The sequence below is a fragment of the Alligator mississippiensis genome, chromosome 6 (genome assembly GCF_030867095.1).
Source record: "Alligator mississippiensis isolate rAllMis1 chromosome 6, rAllMis1, whole genome shotgun sequence".
NCBI classification, from domain to species: domain Eukaryota; kingdom Metazoa; phylum Chordata; order Crocodylia; family Alligatoridae; genus Alligator; species Alligator mississippiensis.
This window is the reverse complement of record NC_081829.1, coordinates 23806124-23821138: the sequence shown is the minus strand read 5'-3', so window position 1 is coordinate 23821138 and position 15015 is coordinate 23806124. Positions and strand designations below refer to the sequence as shown.

At 46.6% G+C, this 15015-nt stretch overlaps 1 protein-coding gene across 1 annotated transcript in view; it reads left to right on the top strand.

Annotated features, from left to right (window-relative positions):
* The window catches only part of TUBGCP2 (tubulin gamma complex component 2), a 52493-nt gene that overhangs the window by 13648 nt on the left and 23830 nt on the right, over positions 1 to 15015 (top strand). The window contains exons 5-8 of the mRNA XM_006258443.4: positions 180 to 339; positions 2048 to 2255; positions 10569 to 10768; positions 13725 to 13914. Of these exons, the coding sequence (XP_006258505.2) occupies positions 180 to 339; positions 2048 to 2255; positions 10569 to 10768; positions 13725 to 13914 (758 nt within the window). The remainder of the gene's footprint in view (positions 1 to 179; positions 340 to 2047; positions 2256 to 10568; positions 10769 to 13724; positions 13915 to 15015) is intronic.

Below are 15015 nucleotides of genomic sequence, written 5' to 3'. Positions count from 1 at the left end.
GACAGGTAGCCAAGGGCAGATTAATATTTATTTTCTAAATTTTGGGGAGATCCTATAGGGCTGGATAGAATGGCCTAGTGGGCCACATCCAGCCCGCGGGCTGCATTTTGTCTACCCCTGTGCTAAGGCATAAAAAGTATTTTGAGCCTTTAAAGAAATTTCTGTTTCCTTGCCGGCAGCCTCTCGAGCTTACACGAAAGATTCTCCGAGACAAGCAAAACAAGAAGAATTCTGGACAGCCTATTCCAGTATTTCCAGCCTGGGTATATGAGCGACCTGCACTCATTGGGGATTTCTTAATTGGCTCAAGTTTAGGCACTGACACAACATTGCCTATAGGTATGTGCCACATGGGCAAAATTGTTTTGAGTATTTTTACAATACATTTGTTCTACGATCTTAAAATTTTACTGCATATTCTTGATTGGGAAATATCTGAGTTCTAAGTAACTCAGTAATGGAAGAAACTGAGTCAGAGACAAGCTCTAAACCTTTGTTTATTTGTATTTATCAGTGAATCGAGCCCTAAAACTTAATTGGATACTACAGATGGTTTGGTATGATAATACAGTGAGTTTGTTGAAAAATTATTAAATGTATTCTAGTATCCATTCATAAGGTAATTCAAACCATTGAGAAATGTGTTGAAAGGAGGTAATATTGTTTGAGTTATGTATTCTGCAACACAAGTGTAATAGGCATTTATTAGTAGAAGGGCTGAGGTTGTGTACAGGAGGTGCATTTTTCAAATCAGGGAAAAAATCTTTTATTTCTTCAGCTTTTTCCCCTTATTGCTATTGTTTCCTTATAACCTTGCTATAGGAAGGTCATGCCAATCTATGCAGCCAGAGCATTTGGAGTACTGTCATTGCACCCATAGCAGTAAGGGAGCCAGCCTCTACTTACGTCTGTGTTAAATCTTCAGAGCTAGTTGTGATTAGCAGTGGATTGTGTGTGTGTTTTCTGTGGATTTGTTGAAATGTCATTTATTTGTTCTCCTGACCCTTACCCCCCTCTCCCAAAAAACAGGGTTGAAATGTTGCTCTTGCCCTGTGTAATGCTTTGCATTTTATGTCTTAGTGGTTGTGATTTGTGCAGTGTTCAAGGTAAATTCTCAAAAGACTTTGAGAATCTGCTTTTGCAGAAAGGTTTGGTTACATCAGTCTAAGAGACTGTCCCAAGATGGTATGTTTGGATGGTCCTACTTTGTGTCAAAAACTCGCGCAAAGACTTGGCTTAACAGGAGCTTGTAGCAGAGATCTACCTTGTTTAGCTCTGACCCAGATCGGTGTCTTCATTTCATTTCTGCTTGCTGGAGTAACTTGGCCTTCCAGTTAAATTACAGTCCAAAGAAAACCCAGATTTTTTTAATGCCATACTGCTGGACATTCCTCACAGTGTCTTTGCTTTTTCAAAAGAAAAGATCTGAATCTTGTACTCTTGTGACCTCTGTGGTCCACCTGGAGATGGAGGTTGAAACTGGCATAGGTGAGGCTGAGCCCCAACTTCCAAGAATAGGGACTGTCAATTTTTTAAAATCATCTGATAAAGAACCAAAAAGGATTCTAAATTTAATTGTTTGGCATTGGTCTCTCTTGGGTGATTTCTGTCTACTTCTCCAGAATTGATGTATGGGTGCTTCACACTGCATTGCTCTAATACCCTCTGATTTGGAATCTGCAGTATCCAGTTTGGTTTGTTACATTAGAGGGTTTTTGTGGCACTTGGTGTTTTTTCTTCTGTACTTGAAATATTTCAACCCTATGGGAAAAATATGACAAGAACTGGACCTTTCCAGGCCAAGTGCAGTTAAATTAGTATCTATGATCCAGATGGGAAGGTCAGAGAAGCAAAACAAATGTTAACTTGTTCTTCTCTTCTGGCCTTGGATGTCAGGTGAGTCCTTATGTCTTCATTTTATGTGTGTCAATATATATGCACTAAAAGCAGGCGGGCAAGAAGCCCATCCACCAAATGAATGGAGTGTCACAGAATAGCTCTGTAATGTGTTCATATATTTTAATTTTTGTCTTCTGTTATCAAACAGGCACTTTACCATTAGCTTCTCAAGAGTCCATGATTGTGGAGGACTTGCTCTATGTTTTGATTGGTGTGGATGGAAGACATATCACAGCACAGCCTCTTATAGGCAGACAGAATCGAGCTTTCTTAGTGGACCCCAATTTGGACATGTCAATAAAAGAACTGGTGACCAGGATTCTTCCTGTAGCTGCAAGTTACTCCACTGTGACCAGGTACCAGATTCTCATTTGTTTTTCCTGTAACAGGATAAATCTATCTGCCTGTGAGGGTCTGATGCACAGCTTGGAGTGACAAAATCTGCATTTATGATGTGCAGCTGTTATTTTTTTTTTGAGACTGCTGCATAGTTTAGAAACTGCCCAAGTTGAAACCCATTATAGATCTAGGGTCAGAAAGGGCCTATTAGATTGAGTCCAATCCCCTGCTCTGGGCAGGAAAAAGTGCTGGGGTCAAGTAACCCCAGCCAGGTGCTTGTCTAATCTCTTTTTGAACACCTCCAAGGCAGGGGAAAGCACCACCTCCCTTGGAAGCCCATTTCATATTTTGGCAACCCTCACCATAAAGAATTTCTTCCTGATGTCCAATCTAAATCTACTCTCCTTCATTTTATGGCCAGTGTTTTCTAGTAATCCTGAGGGACACCCTGGTAAACAGAGTATTCCCTATTCCCTGCTGACACCCCCCCCCCCCCCCCATGAGTTTGTAGACAGCTACGAGATCACCTCTCAACCTTCTCTTGCGGAGGCTGAAGAGATTCAGGTCCCTCAATCTGTCTTCGTAGGATCTTACCTGCAGGCCCTCAACCATACGAGAAGCCCTCCTCTGAACCCTTTCCAAGTTATTCACATCCCTCTTGAAATGCAGTGCCCAAAAACTGGACACAGTACTCCAGCTGTGGCGTCACTAATGCCGCATAGAAGGGAACTATCACCTCCCTAGACCTCATGATGCATCTACTAATGCAAGACAGAGTGCGGTTAGCCTTACTTATTACCTTGTCACATTAGCGACTCATTCATTTTTGCGTAGACTATGACTCCGAGATCCCTTTCTGCTGCTGTGCTACTTAGAATGGTATTTCCCAGTGTATAGGTGTATTAGTGATTCTTTCTCCCCAGGTGCAGCACTTTGCATGTATCTTTGTTAAATTGCATCCTATTCTGATCCGCCCACTTCCCCAGTCTATCTAAATCCATCTAAATTCACTCCCTACCCTCTAGCGTTTTTACTGTACCCCATAGTTTGGTGTTGTCTGTGAATCTGGACAGAGTGCTTTCTACACCCTCATCCAAATCACTGATGAAGATATTGAACAATACTGGTCCAAGGACAGAGCCATGGGTGACGCCACTGTCCACATCTCTCCAGGTAGAAACCGACCCATCCACCACCACGCTCTGGGTACATCCCCTAAGCCAGTTTTCCACCCACCTGACTGTGGAAAAATCCACCTTTAAAAACCCATTAGAATTAATCTAATATTATAAAAGCCTTTGTCTGTCTATAATGCTTTATTCCCACTCTGATTGGTTGCCTCAGCAGCCAATTGGACACATGGCAGAGTACCATGACAGCAGGGACTGAGGGGCTGGAGTGGGGAGGGAGGCAAGGCCAGTTCCCTGCTGTTCCCTGCCCAGAGGCGGTGGTTTTGTGACCCCCTCCCCCCAACCCCCCCCCCAGTTCTTTGGAGGCAGCGGGGGTGCAGGGTACTGGCTGCGCAGTGCTAGCTTCACCCTACCCCACAGAGTGGAGTACCATAACAGCGGGGACTGGGGCCAGAACTGGGGGGCGACGCCGGTGCTGCTGGCCTCATGCCGCCCCCTGCTCTTCCCGCCCCGCTCCTTGGAGCCAGGGGCCGGAGCACCCTGCCCCCCCACCCCCCAAATAACAGCTGGTGGGGAGGGGGAGGCATCAGGGAAGAGGGAAGGGAGGGCAGGTGACCAGTGGAAGGGGAGGGTGGGTGACCAGTGGCTGCGCCCCACTGTGACCACCGCTACTGCAACCACTGTTGCAGGCCCTGGCCCAAAGTGGAGGGTGGGGAGTGGGGGAACAGCCTTAGCCATGTCCCAAAACCAAATGCACACAAACCTGCCAAAGAAGACTCCTTGCAGTGTAATATTATTTATATTTACAATACTGACATGTGCAGTCACAACACACACATTATTGCAGTTCTTGGGGTGCTCCTCTTCTATCCAGAAAAGGTGGAGCAGTTACCTACAGGAAGAGTGGCCATTGTAAGCTGAGGACTTTTCTTGCCTTTTCCTGCCTTAACATCGGGATGGGTACTGCTGAGCCCGTCCGATGCGTATTTTCCAACGGCCCAAAGCTGTTCCTGCTTGCTAGTCAAGAAGGGTGGCCGGCAGGCTAGAGAAGACCGTTTACCCTATTTCTTGAGGGTCAGGTGATTTATTTAACAAGGGGGCTTCCAACATTTTCTCAGTGGAGCCCCCTTGTGGCTGTAAATGTGAGATTGAGGGATGCCAATACCCTTGTTACAATTAAGCCAAGTTGTCATTTTAAAGATGAGTTTTTCCTTTAGCACAGGGGCGGGCAGTTATTTCGGGCGGAGGGCTGCTTACCCAGTTTTGGCAGGCTGTGGAGGGCCACATGGGTGGCCACATGGGTAGCCCCACCCCTTGACAGGTGCCCCGCCCCCTGGTCACCATCTTGGGACTAATGTCTTGGGACCAATGTCCCAGGGCCAGCATCAGTGGGGCCCAGAGCAGAGCACAGGCTGGCAGGAGTCTGTGGAGCCGGGTTGGCCAGTAGGGAGAGGGGGGAGCTGGTCTGGCTCCATAGAGCCCCTGCCGGCTGGGACCCTATATCCCTGCTGCCCTGCTTTGGGCCTCGCCAGCACTGGCCCCAGGGCACCGGTGCAGGCCCCGTGCTCCCACTGCCTCCCCACCCACTCACACCCAGTGCCCCCCAGCCCTGTGGTACAGGTGGGGGGCATTGCACAGCCCTGATCCCCTTCTTGCCAGAAGGGAAGTAGCTGGCGCTGAGTGTGGGGAAAAGCGCCGCCTCGCCCACTCCATGGCTTGTGCTCCCTGCTGCAGCCGCTCACAGCCCATGTGGGGCTGTCCGGAGCAGGCACAGGCAGCCTCATGTGGGCTGCAAAAGGCTGCAGCGCGAGGCACCGGCCACACTGAGCGAGGGGCCGCTGGGCGCCAGCTTGTAACCTGCCCCCACTGACAGCCTGTCAGTGGGGCCGGGCTACAAGGTAGTGCTGAGCGTGGGAGGGGAGTGGGGAAGCAGCCCCTTGCCCACCTCATGCCTGGTGCCCCATGCTGCAGCTGCTTGCAGCTGGCCTGGGGCTGCCCGTGCCTGCTCCGGATAGCCCTTCTTTGGGCTGCGGGCCCCTGCAGCAGGGAGTGCCGACCATGGGGTGGGCGAGGGGCTGCTTTTCTCTGTGCAGTGAAGGAGCCTAGGGAAAAGCTGAGTGGGGGGGAGGGGGGAGCGCCCCCCCCCCGCCCCATGGCCAGCACTCCCTGCTGCAGCTGCTTGCAGCCTGCGAGGCTGTCCGGAGCAGGCGCAGGCAGCCCCATGTGGGCTGCAAGCAGCTGCAGCAAGGGGCGCCAGCCATGCGACAGGGACGGGGCCCTCCCCCCCCACCCCCCCTTGTTCCTTCCCTGCCTGGGGTCCCTCCCGCCCTTCTCCCCCCCACTTACCTGCAGTTCCAGCATGGGGCATGCATGCTCCTAGGCCAGAAACCGGCAAGGGGGGGCAGGGCCGGGCCGGGCGGGCCTCATTGTTGGAGCCCACTGTGCTTCCCCTGGGTCCTACTGTCCATGGTTCCTGTCATTTTTGACATGAACCAAGGGCAGAGAAATATTAATTTTCTACATTTTTTAGGGGCCCTGCAGGCCGGATAGAATGGCTTTGGGCCGTATTTTGCCCACCCCTGCTTTAGAGGGACAACTTCTCCCTAAGAATTTTTACTTAGAAAGCTTTTGCCCTGTTCTTTTTGCTGGGCATTATGAAATCTTTAGGATACTTGGGGTAAAACAATACTGTTGTTCCTTGAATATACATTTAAAATTATACCAGCACTTTTATATCAAGGAGATAGAAAACAAAACAAACAAAAATAAAACCTGCATTAGCCAAATTTAATACTGAAAACCATTTTACCCCTCCTGCTATAGGGGAGCTACTATAATTGCAGGGTACTTTTGCCTTTCAGAGCAGACCAAATTTCAAATCAGGGAGTCATACACACTAAGCATTTGTACTATCATTTCCTGACTTAACAAACTTCTTACTATGAGCTATAATCCTATTTCAGTTTCCAGTGAATATTTATACTGCATTGGTGGGGGAGGGTTTGGTCCCTCAATTAAGACACATGCTTGTATCTTGTTACATTTTAACCTCTTTCTCTGCCCAAACTTTATGAAATGCCTTCATTCAATTGTCTGGGTTAACCCTAATCATTCACTCAATCACAGCAAAACCTTAACATCTGCTAACACCTTTCTTTCTAGGATACTTATACTATAACCACGCTATTTCTGGATACATCTCCCTCTCATTACGAATGAGAGTGTACACTTTTACACTTCTAGCAGTCTCTGTCTTGCAACACAGGCACAGCAAACACAAACACACAACTGTTTCTCAACAATCTCTGCACTACAGCCCACTTCTTAGGCTCTACTTTTATTACTCCCTGCTCTACAGTACTAATTCCTAAAATTTTATTCTCATTCTTTCCTCTTACCTGCTCTAACATTCAAACTCTATTAATCTCTTATTCTTTTCTCTCTTTCTAAACACTTTCCACATCTTTCTCTGTAACAGCTGCCTCACAGCCTGTTTCCCCACTTCCCTAGATCTTTTTCCTTTTCCTCTCTCTATATCACAGATCCTTGCTTTTTGAATGTCTTTGTGAGTGACCCATGCATCTTGGCTAGTGAATTTTGCTTTTAACTCTCTCACCTAGGGCTGTAACAATACCAGCACCAGCTGGGGGGGGGGGGGGGGGGAGGAGTTTCAATCATAATGGTTTTCAACCTGTCCAGTCCCAGCACTTTTTTTTTTTAAGAACTGGTTCTTCCTTATGTCCCATATCTGGCACAAGAGGGAAGTCAGAGAACCAGGTTGTTACCCTTGTTCCCCAACTCATAAAGGTTACCTTTAACCCTTAGGCATTATTACAGCTTTCTGTGTAAATGTCCTGACAAGTGGCTTCTTAGTAGCCATCTGATGGTTGTTCCTGCTTCCCAGTACAGGCAGTCCTCCAATTTACAACACAATTGGTTCCTGAAAACCACAAGTTGAAACATTGTAACTTGGAACCAATTTTCTCATAAGAAACTATGTTATAAGTATGGGATTGGTTCCTGAACCAAGGTCCCATACCCTATTTTCTCCAAAAATAACCCAGTATTTTGTACTCATCAATTATAGATGAGTAATATAGCTACATGAATGTATTTATATTGTAAATAGCAATCATATTGATTTGGAAGGACTTCTTTGAGGTGACTTTGCTGGACTTTTTGTAAGGCTCTTGATTGGACTTTTTGAAGGGTTCTTGGCTGGAGTTTTCTCAGGAGTCTTGTCTACAGGTTTTTCTGGAGTCTTGTCTACTTTCTTAAAGAAAGTGTCCAAGGAAGTTTGGACAGATGTTCTCCAGGGAGATGAGTGATGCAGCAAACTTGTTCGCTGGCATGGCATGGCATCGGGTTAAGCGTTGTAAGCTGAAACTGATGTCATAAAGTTGAAATAGGGTGTCAATGTATAAACGTAAGTGCAAAACATTGTCACTCAAAATGTTGTAAGTCGAGGACTGCCTGTAACTAACATTCAGTTATCTATTGACTTCTTATACATACTCCATTCACTTAGGGGACCAGTCCAATATATCATATTTTATCACTTTACACTTACAATTTCAATGCAGTTTTTAACGTTGGTCCAGGGTATAACTTCATTCTACAGGCAGTACATTCCTTAAGGGTTTTAAAGTCTAAGATATAAAATACAAAATGCCATGGTAAAGTTGAGACAGATGAAATATAAAAATGCACTGTGAGGTAGTGAGGATCAAAGGCTACTGGGGACAGTAAGTGAGTTAGGTTAGCACCAGGATATATTTGCAGTCTTTGAAGTGGATATTTTAGTTCTTTTGTTTTCTTTAGTGACACTTAGCTCAATTGATATGTAGATGTAGTTTGTAGGTTTCTCCTGCAGCAAGCCACTTCAGCTTTCTGGCTTGCTCTGAGCCTTGCTACACCCATGCAATGAGTGTGCTAGATCTCTGCCAATACTAAGAAGGATAAAGAAATGCACAAAATGGGGGGTGCAGGCAAGAAGGGGGTTCTTGTTACAGGAACAGTGCTTAGATGAGGCCAGCACTGCAGTTTGAATTGTTTGCTAGCTGAGTGTTCCTCTGAGCTCTGACTAGAGGGATTGAGATAAGTGGATAACTACTCAGTACTCCCTTTAGTCTGGTCACTGGGGGAATTGAGTATATATGGTTTTGGATCCTCCAATCTCTGTCTAGGCGTTTTTATTTATTTATTTATTTTTTTTTTGAAATCTGAACCAATGTCTGGGATTTTGCTCTATTTCGCTGCTGGGAGTGGGAGAGGGTGATTGGAGGCAGGGTGCACATGCATGTGGCCAGCACACAGCCAGGCAGGGTGGTGGAAGCAGTCCTGGCAGCTGGAAAAGGATGTGGATGAATTGGAGAGAGTCTAGCAGAGGGGAACAAAAACAGTGAAGGGGCTGGGGCACATGACTTTTGAGGACAGGCTGAGGCTTATTTAGTCGAAAGAAGAGGAGACTGAGAGGCGATTTAATAGAAGCTTTCAGCTACCTGAACAGGGGTTCAAGAGAGAATGGAGCTAGACTGTTCTTAGTGATGGCAGATGACTGAACAAAGAGCAACAGTCTTAAGCCGCAGAAAGGGAAGTTTAGTTTAGAACTTAGGAAGAATGTTCTCACTTGGAGGGTAGTAAAACACTGGGACACATTACCCAGAGAGGTGGTGGAATCGCCTTCCTTGGAGGTCTTTAAGACCTGGCTAGACAAAGCTTTGGCTGGGATGATCTAGCTGGGGCTGGTCCTGCTTTGAGCAGCAAGTTGGACTAGATGACCTCCTGAGATCCCTTCCAACCCTAATTTTCTATGATTTCTAAGTCTGGGGCGGGGGGTAGAGAGCCAATGCTTGGGGACTGTCTGGCGGGGAGGGGATGGGTGTGTGAGGAGGATGGGTGTCTGCTGGTGCAGGGGGAAGCTGTCTAGATGGTGCAATGTGCCAGGGCAGGCGGGGTGGTGGGCAGGTACCTGCTTCTCCAGTGGGGGAAGGGGGCAGGGGGCACTTTGAGGACAGCAGGGAGCTCCATGGCCAGGCCAGCAGCACAGAGGCCAGTGTTCTTGCTCTTGGGCCCGGGCTGGCCAGGAGATGCTGCTTGTGGGGAGTGTGGCCAGGCCACCTGGCACAGCGCTGGAGCCCCAGCTGAGGGTGGGGGGTTTCTACAAGCATCCCCTCTTTCCTCCTGCCCACCCCAGGGCCGGATTCACTCCGCTGCCACCTGCACGAATTGGAGTCATTGCATTCCGGCCCAGTTGGGACAGGGGCTGCTGGGGGCCCCTTCTAGCAGGGCTTGGGGAGAGCAGGAGCCTGAGAGTCAGGAGTAGGGGGCAGCAGCAGGGATGGGGGAGCTGCAGGTGGGGAGTGAGGGATACTAGGAGGGCCAGGGGGCTGTGGGTGTGAAGTGAGGTATCCCCCTGACAGGTGTCTTCTTTTTTTGGAACTGGAAATATGGTAGCCCTAGATAACTTGTTCACATGTCTAGGGACCTGAGTGATTCAAATGCATCAAACTTGCTCCAACTTTAGCACTTCTTCATTTAGGGATAAAATTGGGGGTGGGGGGGGAGTTACTGCATATGAGTCATTCTCAACTAGTTCACACAACAATTGGAATCTACCAGCTGCTGCCTTTTTTAACAAAGGGCTCGGTGTGAGCAGCATGTTTCTGTACAGCATGCTTCTGCTTCCTGGGGCCTCCTTGGTTGTTACCTTAATTACTGTTAAGGTAAGAACCTGCCAGCTAGAATTGGAAGCTGGTATGGAGTCATTAGCAGTTTACTAGCCTACCAAATGCCTTTACCTGGGTTAGAGATTGGGGAAATGTGTAAGGAAGCTAAAGGAATACATTTTCCTTGAAATTGTACCTCTCTGAATATTTTTACTTACTGTTTTTGTAAATAACCCTGTAGGTTCTTGTAACTGGTTTCAGAGAAAAACAAGCCTAGAGGTATTTTTACTTTGTTTCATACGGCATCAGGAGAGGGGAAAACTAAAAACTTTGGTTATTTAAATACTAAAAACTGCCAGGGAGACTTGAGCTACAGTGACGCCTTAATATTTTTCCTTGAAACATACAACTGCCTTGAATTCAAGCAGACAGTGCACCATCTAGCTTGCTGCTCTCCCTTCATGTTTCTGTACTCAGTCCTGTAAATATAGTTGCTGCCTTTGCTAACAGTATTTCATTCTGCTTCTCCCAGGTTTATTGAGGAGAAATCTTCCTTTGAATATGGACAAGTAAATCATGCCTTGGCAGCAGCAATGAGAACCCTCATCAAGGAGTACATGATCCTTATCACCCAGCTGGAACATCTCCAAAGACAAGGCCTTCTGTCACTACAGAAATTGTGGTTTTATATCCAGCCTACAATGAGGACAATGGAGATTCTTGCATCACTTGGTAAATATGCCATACTGTCTAACTGTTGTTAGAGGTGTACCAATAAAGATCTTTTGGGCTGATACCGATTGCCGATTATTAACGAGCCACATCAGCCGATACCAATTCAGTATGCATCCCAGCAGCTTGGAGAGCAATGACCGACTGGTAAGTCTGTGGGGGGAAAAGGGGCGGGGGAAGGGGCAGGGGGGTGCAGATCGAGGCCCCACAGTGAGGGAGGGGGTGAGGCTTGGGGCTGGGCTTGGCGCTGCCCAGCTAGTGTGGGGCAGGGCGTGGGATGGAGCTGTGAGTGGCTTGTGTGGTGGAGGGGGAGGAGGCAGGGGTGGCTCCTACTGCTGGCGCACACGGGGGGAAGCACAGAGGGACATGTGCCCCCCGAATTTGTGTGCAGGGTGAGGGCGAACTGCAGCTGTGAGCTGGAGCCGGGAGCAGCACTGAGCTCTTCCTGGGGGGGGGGGGCATGCAGGATGAGCAGCAGCGGGGCTGGGGTGGGAGGGGAGTTACGTAGTGGGCTGTGGCCATCCCAGAATTCACCGTAGCCCTCCCAGCATCCCACCCCCCGCCCCTCCCAGCACCCCACCACCTGCTCCGTGTGCAGCCCCAGCCCAGCCCCCTCCCTCCAGGAAGAGCCCAGTGCTGCTTCTGGCCCCAGCTCACAGCAGCAGCCCCACGCACAGATCCAGGGGGTATGTGCCCCACCTTCCTGCCCTGGGGTATGCCAGTGGCAGGAGTGGCCTCTCTCCTCACCCTCCTTCCCCGTGCCTCCGGACAAGCTGCTTGCAGCTCTTTCCTGTGCCCTGCCCCAACTGGGCAGCACCTGCCCCAGCCCCAAGCCCCACTCCCTCCCTCACTACAAGGGCCTCAATCTAACCCCACAGTGCCCCTCCCCTATCTCCCCCTGGCCCTTTTTTCCCCACAGACTTACCAGCCGGACGCTGCTGTCCAAGCTGCCAGGCTGCGCGCATGCATGCAGCATTTATTGGTGACGTTATTGGCCACATCAGCCAAAAAAGCTGATTGCTGATGGTGTCAATTTTGCTTTTATCAGTGCTGATACCTCTAATTGTTTACTTCTGGCGTGCTTGGTGTGTGGTTCCAAAAATGATATTCATGTTACATATCACAGTCTGCTTTTGTGCAGTATGAGCTTTAAAGAAGATTTTAATTGCCAAAACTCTAATTTTGAGACTCCAGCAGAGAAAGTAACAGCAATTATTTAATTATGTTCATGCTAATAACTTAATCTGTTACTGGCTTTAATGTAAATCACTCTGTGGCACATTGGTAATGATATATTTTTAAGGCTAAGTCAAACTTCTCATTTTGGGAGTTTTAAACTTCTGTAATAAAAAGTTTTCTGACAGAACAAAGATTTGTTCTTCATACAATCTCTGAATATTGGGTTGGGGAGCTCTGCAACTTCAGATAGACATTATTGTCTTAACGTAGTCAATTCCTGGCATTCTCCTGTTTCTAGAATGCTGCGACTAACATACTAAATTCAGGTCCCATTGCTCTGAAATATGCAGTGGTATTGTATTCGTCCTTCTGTGCTTCATAACCCAAACAGTTGTCCCAAAGTTCGGTACACTTTTTTTTTTTTTTTCCTTTTTTTTTCTTTTAAGTAAAAACCATTGCTAGCATAGCTGCACCATACTGGCAGCTTTGGTAGTATAGTTGTTCCCTTCAGGCACATATCCTTAGCTCCCCATGCAAATTAATATATTTGATTTTTTTTCACACTTATGGCTAATCATGATTTGCACTTGCCCAACTGTTTTAATCAAACATAGCCATTATCCATATTTTATTTTTGGCCTAGCTAAATGTATACATACAATGCAATTTGGATGAGAAGCTCGATGTACTAATGTAAAAGGTAAGCCTCTAGCACATCAGAGATCTGGGTTCTCTGCCTGGTTTTGTCACTAACTTCTTATGTAACCTTTAGCAAGTCACTTAAGCACGTTACTCCTCAGTTACCCATCTGGAGAATATACCTATGTACATTTCCCATGGGCCTGAGAAACATTTTGAATTCTGATCCTGCAACTGCTTGTGTGTGCACTTGGGACTTTGGGGGTGATTTTTCTTTTTTATTTAATTAGCTCATTTAATTTCCTTTCACTTTTTTAAGTATTGGTAACCAGCTGGTATGTCTCCTTCCTTAGCCAAGAACCACCTCAGTAGGAGTGGGCACTCCTTTTGAAAGTGAGGGACATGTTGCATTCTTTTCAACACTTTAGTTATGAGCCCAAACTCCTAACCTAAAAGCTACTGTTTAATCAACTTTTTTTAACCCTGTCCATAGGAAGATGCTTGGGTGAGTTTTGTCAGGAGTTTTCTTTCAAAAGCCTTTTGTCTATTTTAAGCCTTGATAACCTTTACCAAAATGACTAACTGGGTTGTATGAGAGAAGGAAGAACTTTTGTGGGTGAGGTCTTTTTATTGGACCAACCGCACGGACCATGCAGTTGGTCCAATAAAAGATACCACCCACAAGAATTCTTCTTTCTCTCATACACTCGATTACCATTTTTGCATTGCATGGATCACAATGACCATCTCCCACAAAATTTCTGGCCTCTTGCATATTTCCCGGATCATCGTGGCTACAACTTTACTTCAACATTACCAAATCATTGGGTATAGTCAGATGTAAGAATTGTACCAAAATCATATATAGATAGTAGTTGTTAGATTAGTAATAAAAGTGTAGCAAAATTGTAACTTTAACCCTGTCTTATTCAGTTTAGCTCACTTACGATGTGAAGTTCTAATCTGTAAAGTCTGTGAGAGTTTATAGAGAAATAAATGAAGCTTGGTAACTTCTCTTCCCTTTTAAAGTGATTAAAAGTGATGTCTGCCTAGAGTTTTACTATTACAGCAATATGTGGATTTAAATGAAAAGCCCTGCATCTTAAATGTTTTTGTTTTGTTTTGTTTTGAATCATAGCCACTTCTGTGGATAAGGGTGAGTGTGTGGGAGGATCCACCCTGAGTTTGCTCCATGATAGGACTTTCAATTACACAGGAGACAGCCAAGCACAGGAGCTATGTCTGTATTTAACCAAGGCAGCCAGCGTGCCTTATTTTGAAATTTTGGAGAAGTGGATCTATAGAGGAATCATCAATGATCCATACAGGTACAGAAAATAATGGGGAAAGGCTAAGAAGTTTTGCTGCTTTTTTATAATGTTTTTGTGTATTATAGTGCTATTTTTGTTTTACTCCAGTTCAGTAATGATATTACCAAAATACAGTGCCCATCTTCACCACTTCTACATATATTCACAATACAGTGTTTCAGACTGTTAGCTTCCCCTCACTCCTAACCTTGGGGGGCGAGGCGGGGGGACAACCTAATATCAAATCTAGAAGTCATACATCAGTTCTTTTTTTTTAAGATGTTGTTTCCATGCTTCCATAACTAAAACAACATTTATGGCTTGGCTGTGAATTAGAAGCTCATCTACACTAGAGATTTTTGGGGAGTTTATAATCCCATTGTATACAATATCTGATTCTTCTGTCCACAGTCAGTCTAATTTTAAAACAGGGTTCTTAAGAAGAAGCAGTAGTAGTGCTACTCAATTACAGGGATTCCTTCAGAATTACAGAACAGTTATCAGGCTGTGACAGTCTGTGCACTGTAGAAACTTTGTCTGTCTGTCAAACCGAGGTAGCTCATCTTCTGACCTTCAAGGTATCCATCTGTCCAAGAGCAAGTCCCAAAATCCTTGTTCTGTCGAGCATTAATGTTTCTCTGTTGTTGTGTAGGCCCTGACTCCTTTGTTTTAAATTCAAAGAAATCGCGCAAAATCAACAACATTACAGTTGATATCTCATGCTCTCTCGTCAGACTGAAAGCCACCCTAGCTGTGTCCTGTTTCATGTGTATTATACTACATTTTTATCCTACTGTGAGTGGTACTTGCAGTAGTCCATTAATTCTAATATAATAAAAGGCTTAGTGTGTCTGTCTGTATGTCTTTGTCCATAATGCTTCTGGCCAACTGTGCATGCGCCGTCGAGAGGGTGGCTGGCAATTGACTGGGTGGCCCGGGCTGTGCGGGCCCAAGTTTGCACCACTGCTGGGGAAGTTTGGCAGCCCCCCAGAACAGCCGGCAGGGAGGGGGAGGCACACAGGTGGCGGGCAGGGAGGGAGTGGAGTGGGGAGGCAAGCGGACCTGAAGCAGCCAGCGGGGGGGGGTGGGGGGGGTGGAGAGCAGGGGGTGGAGGGGAAC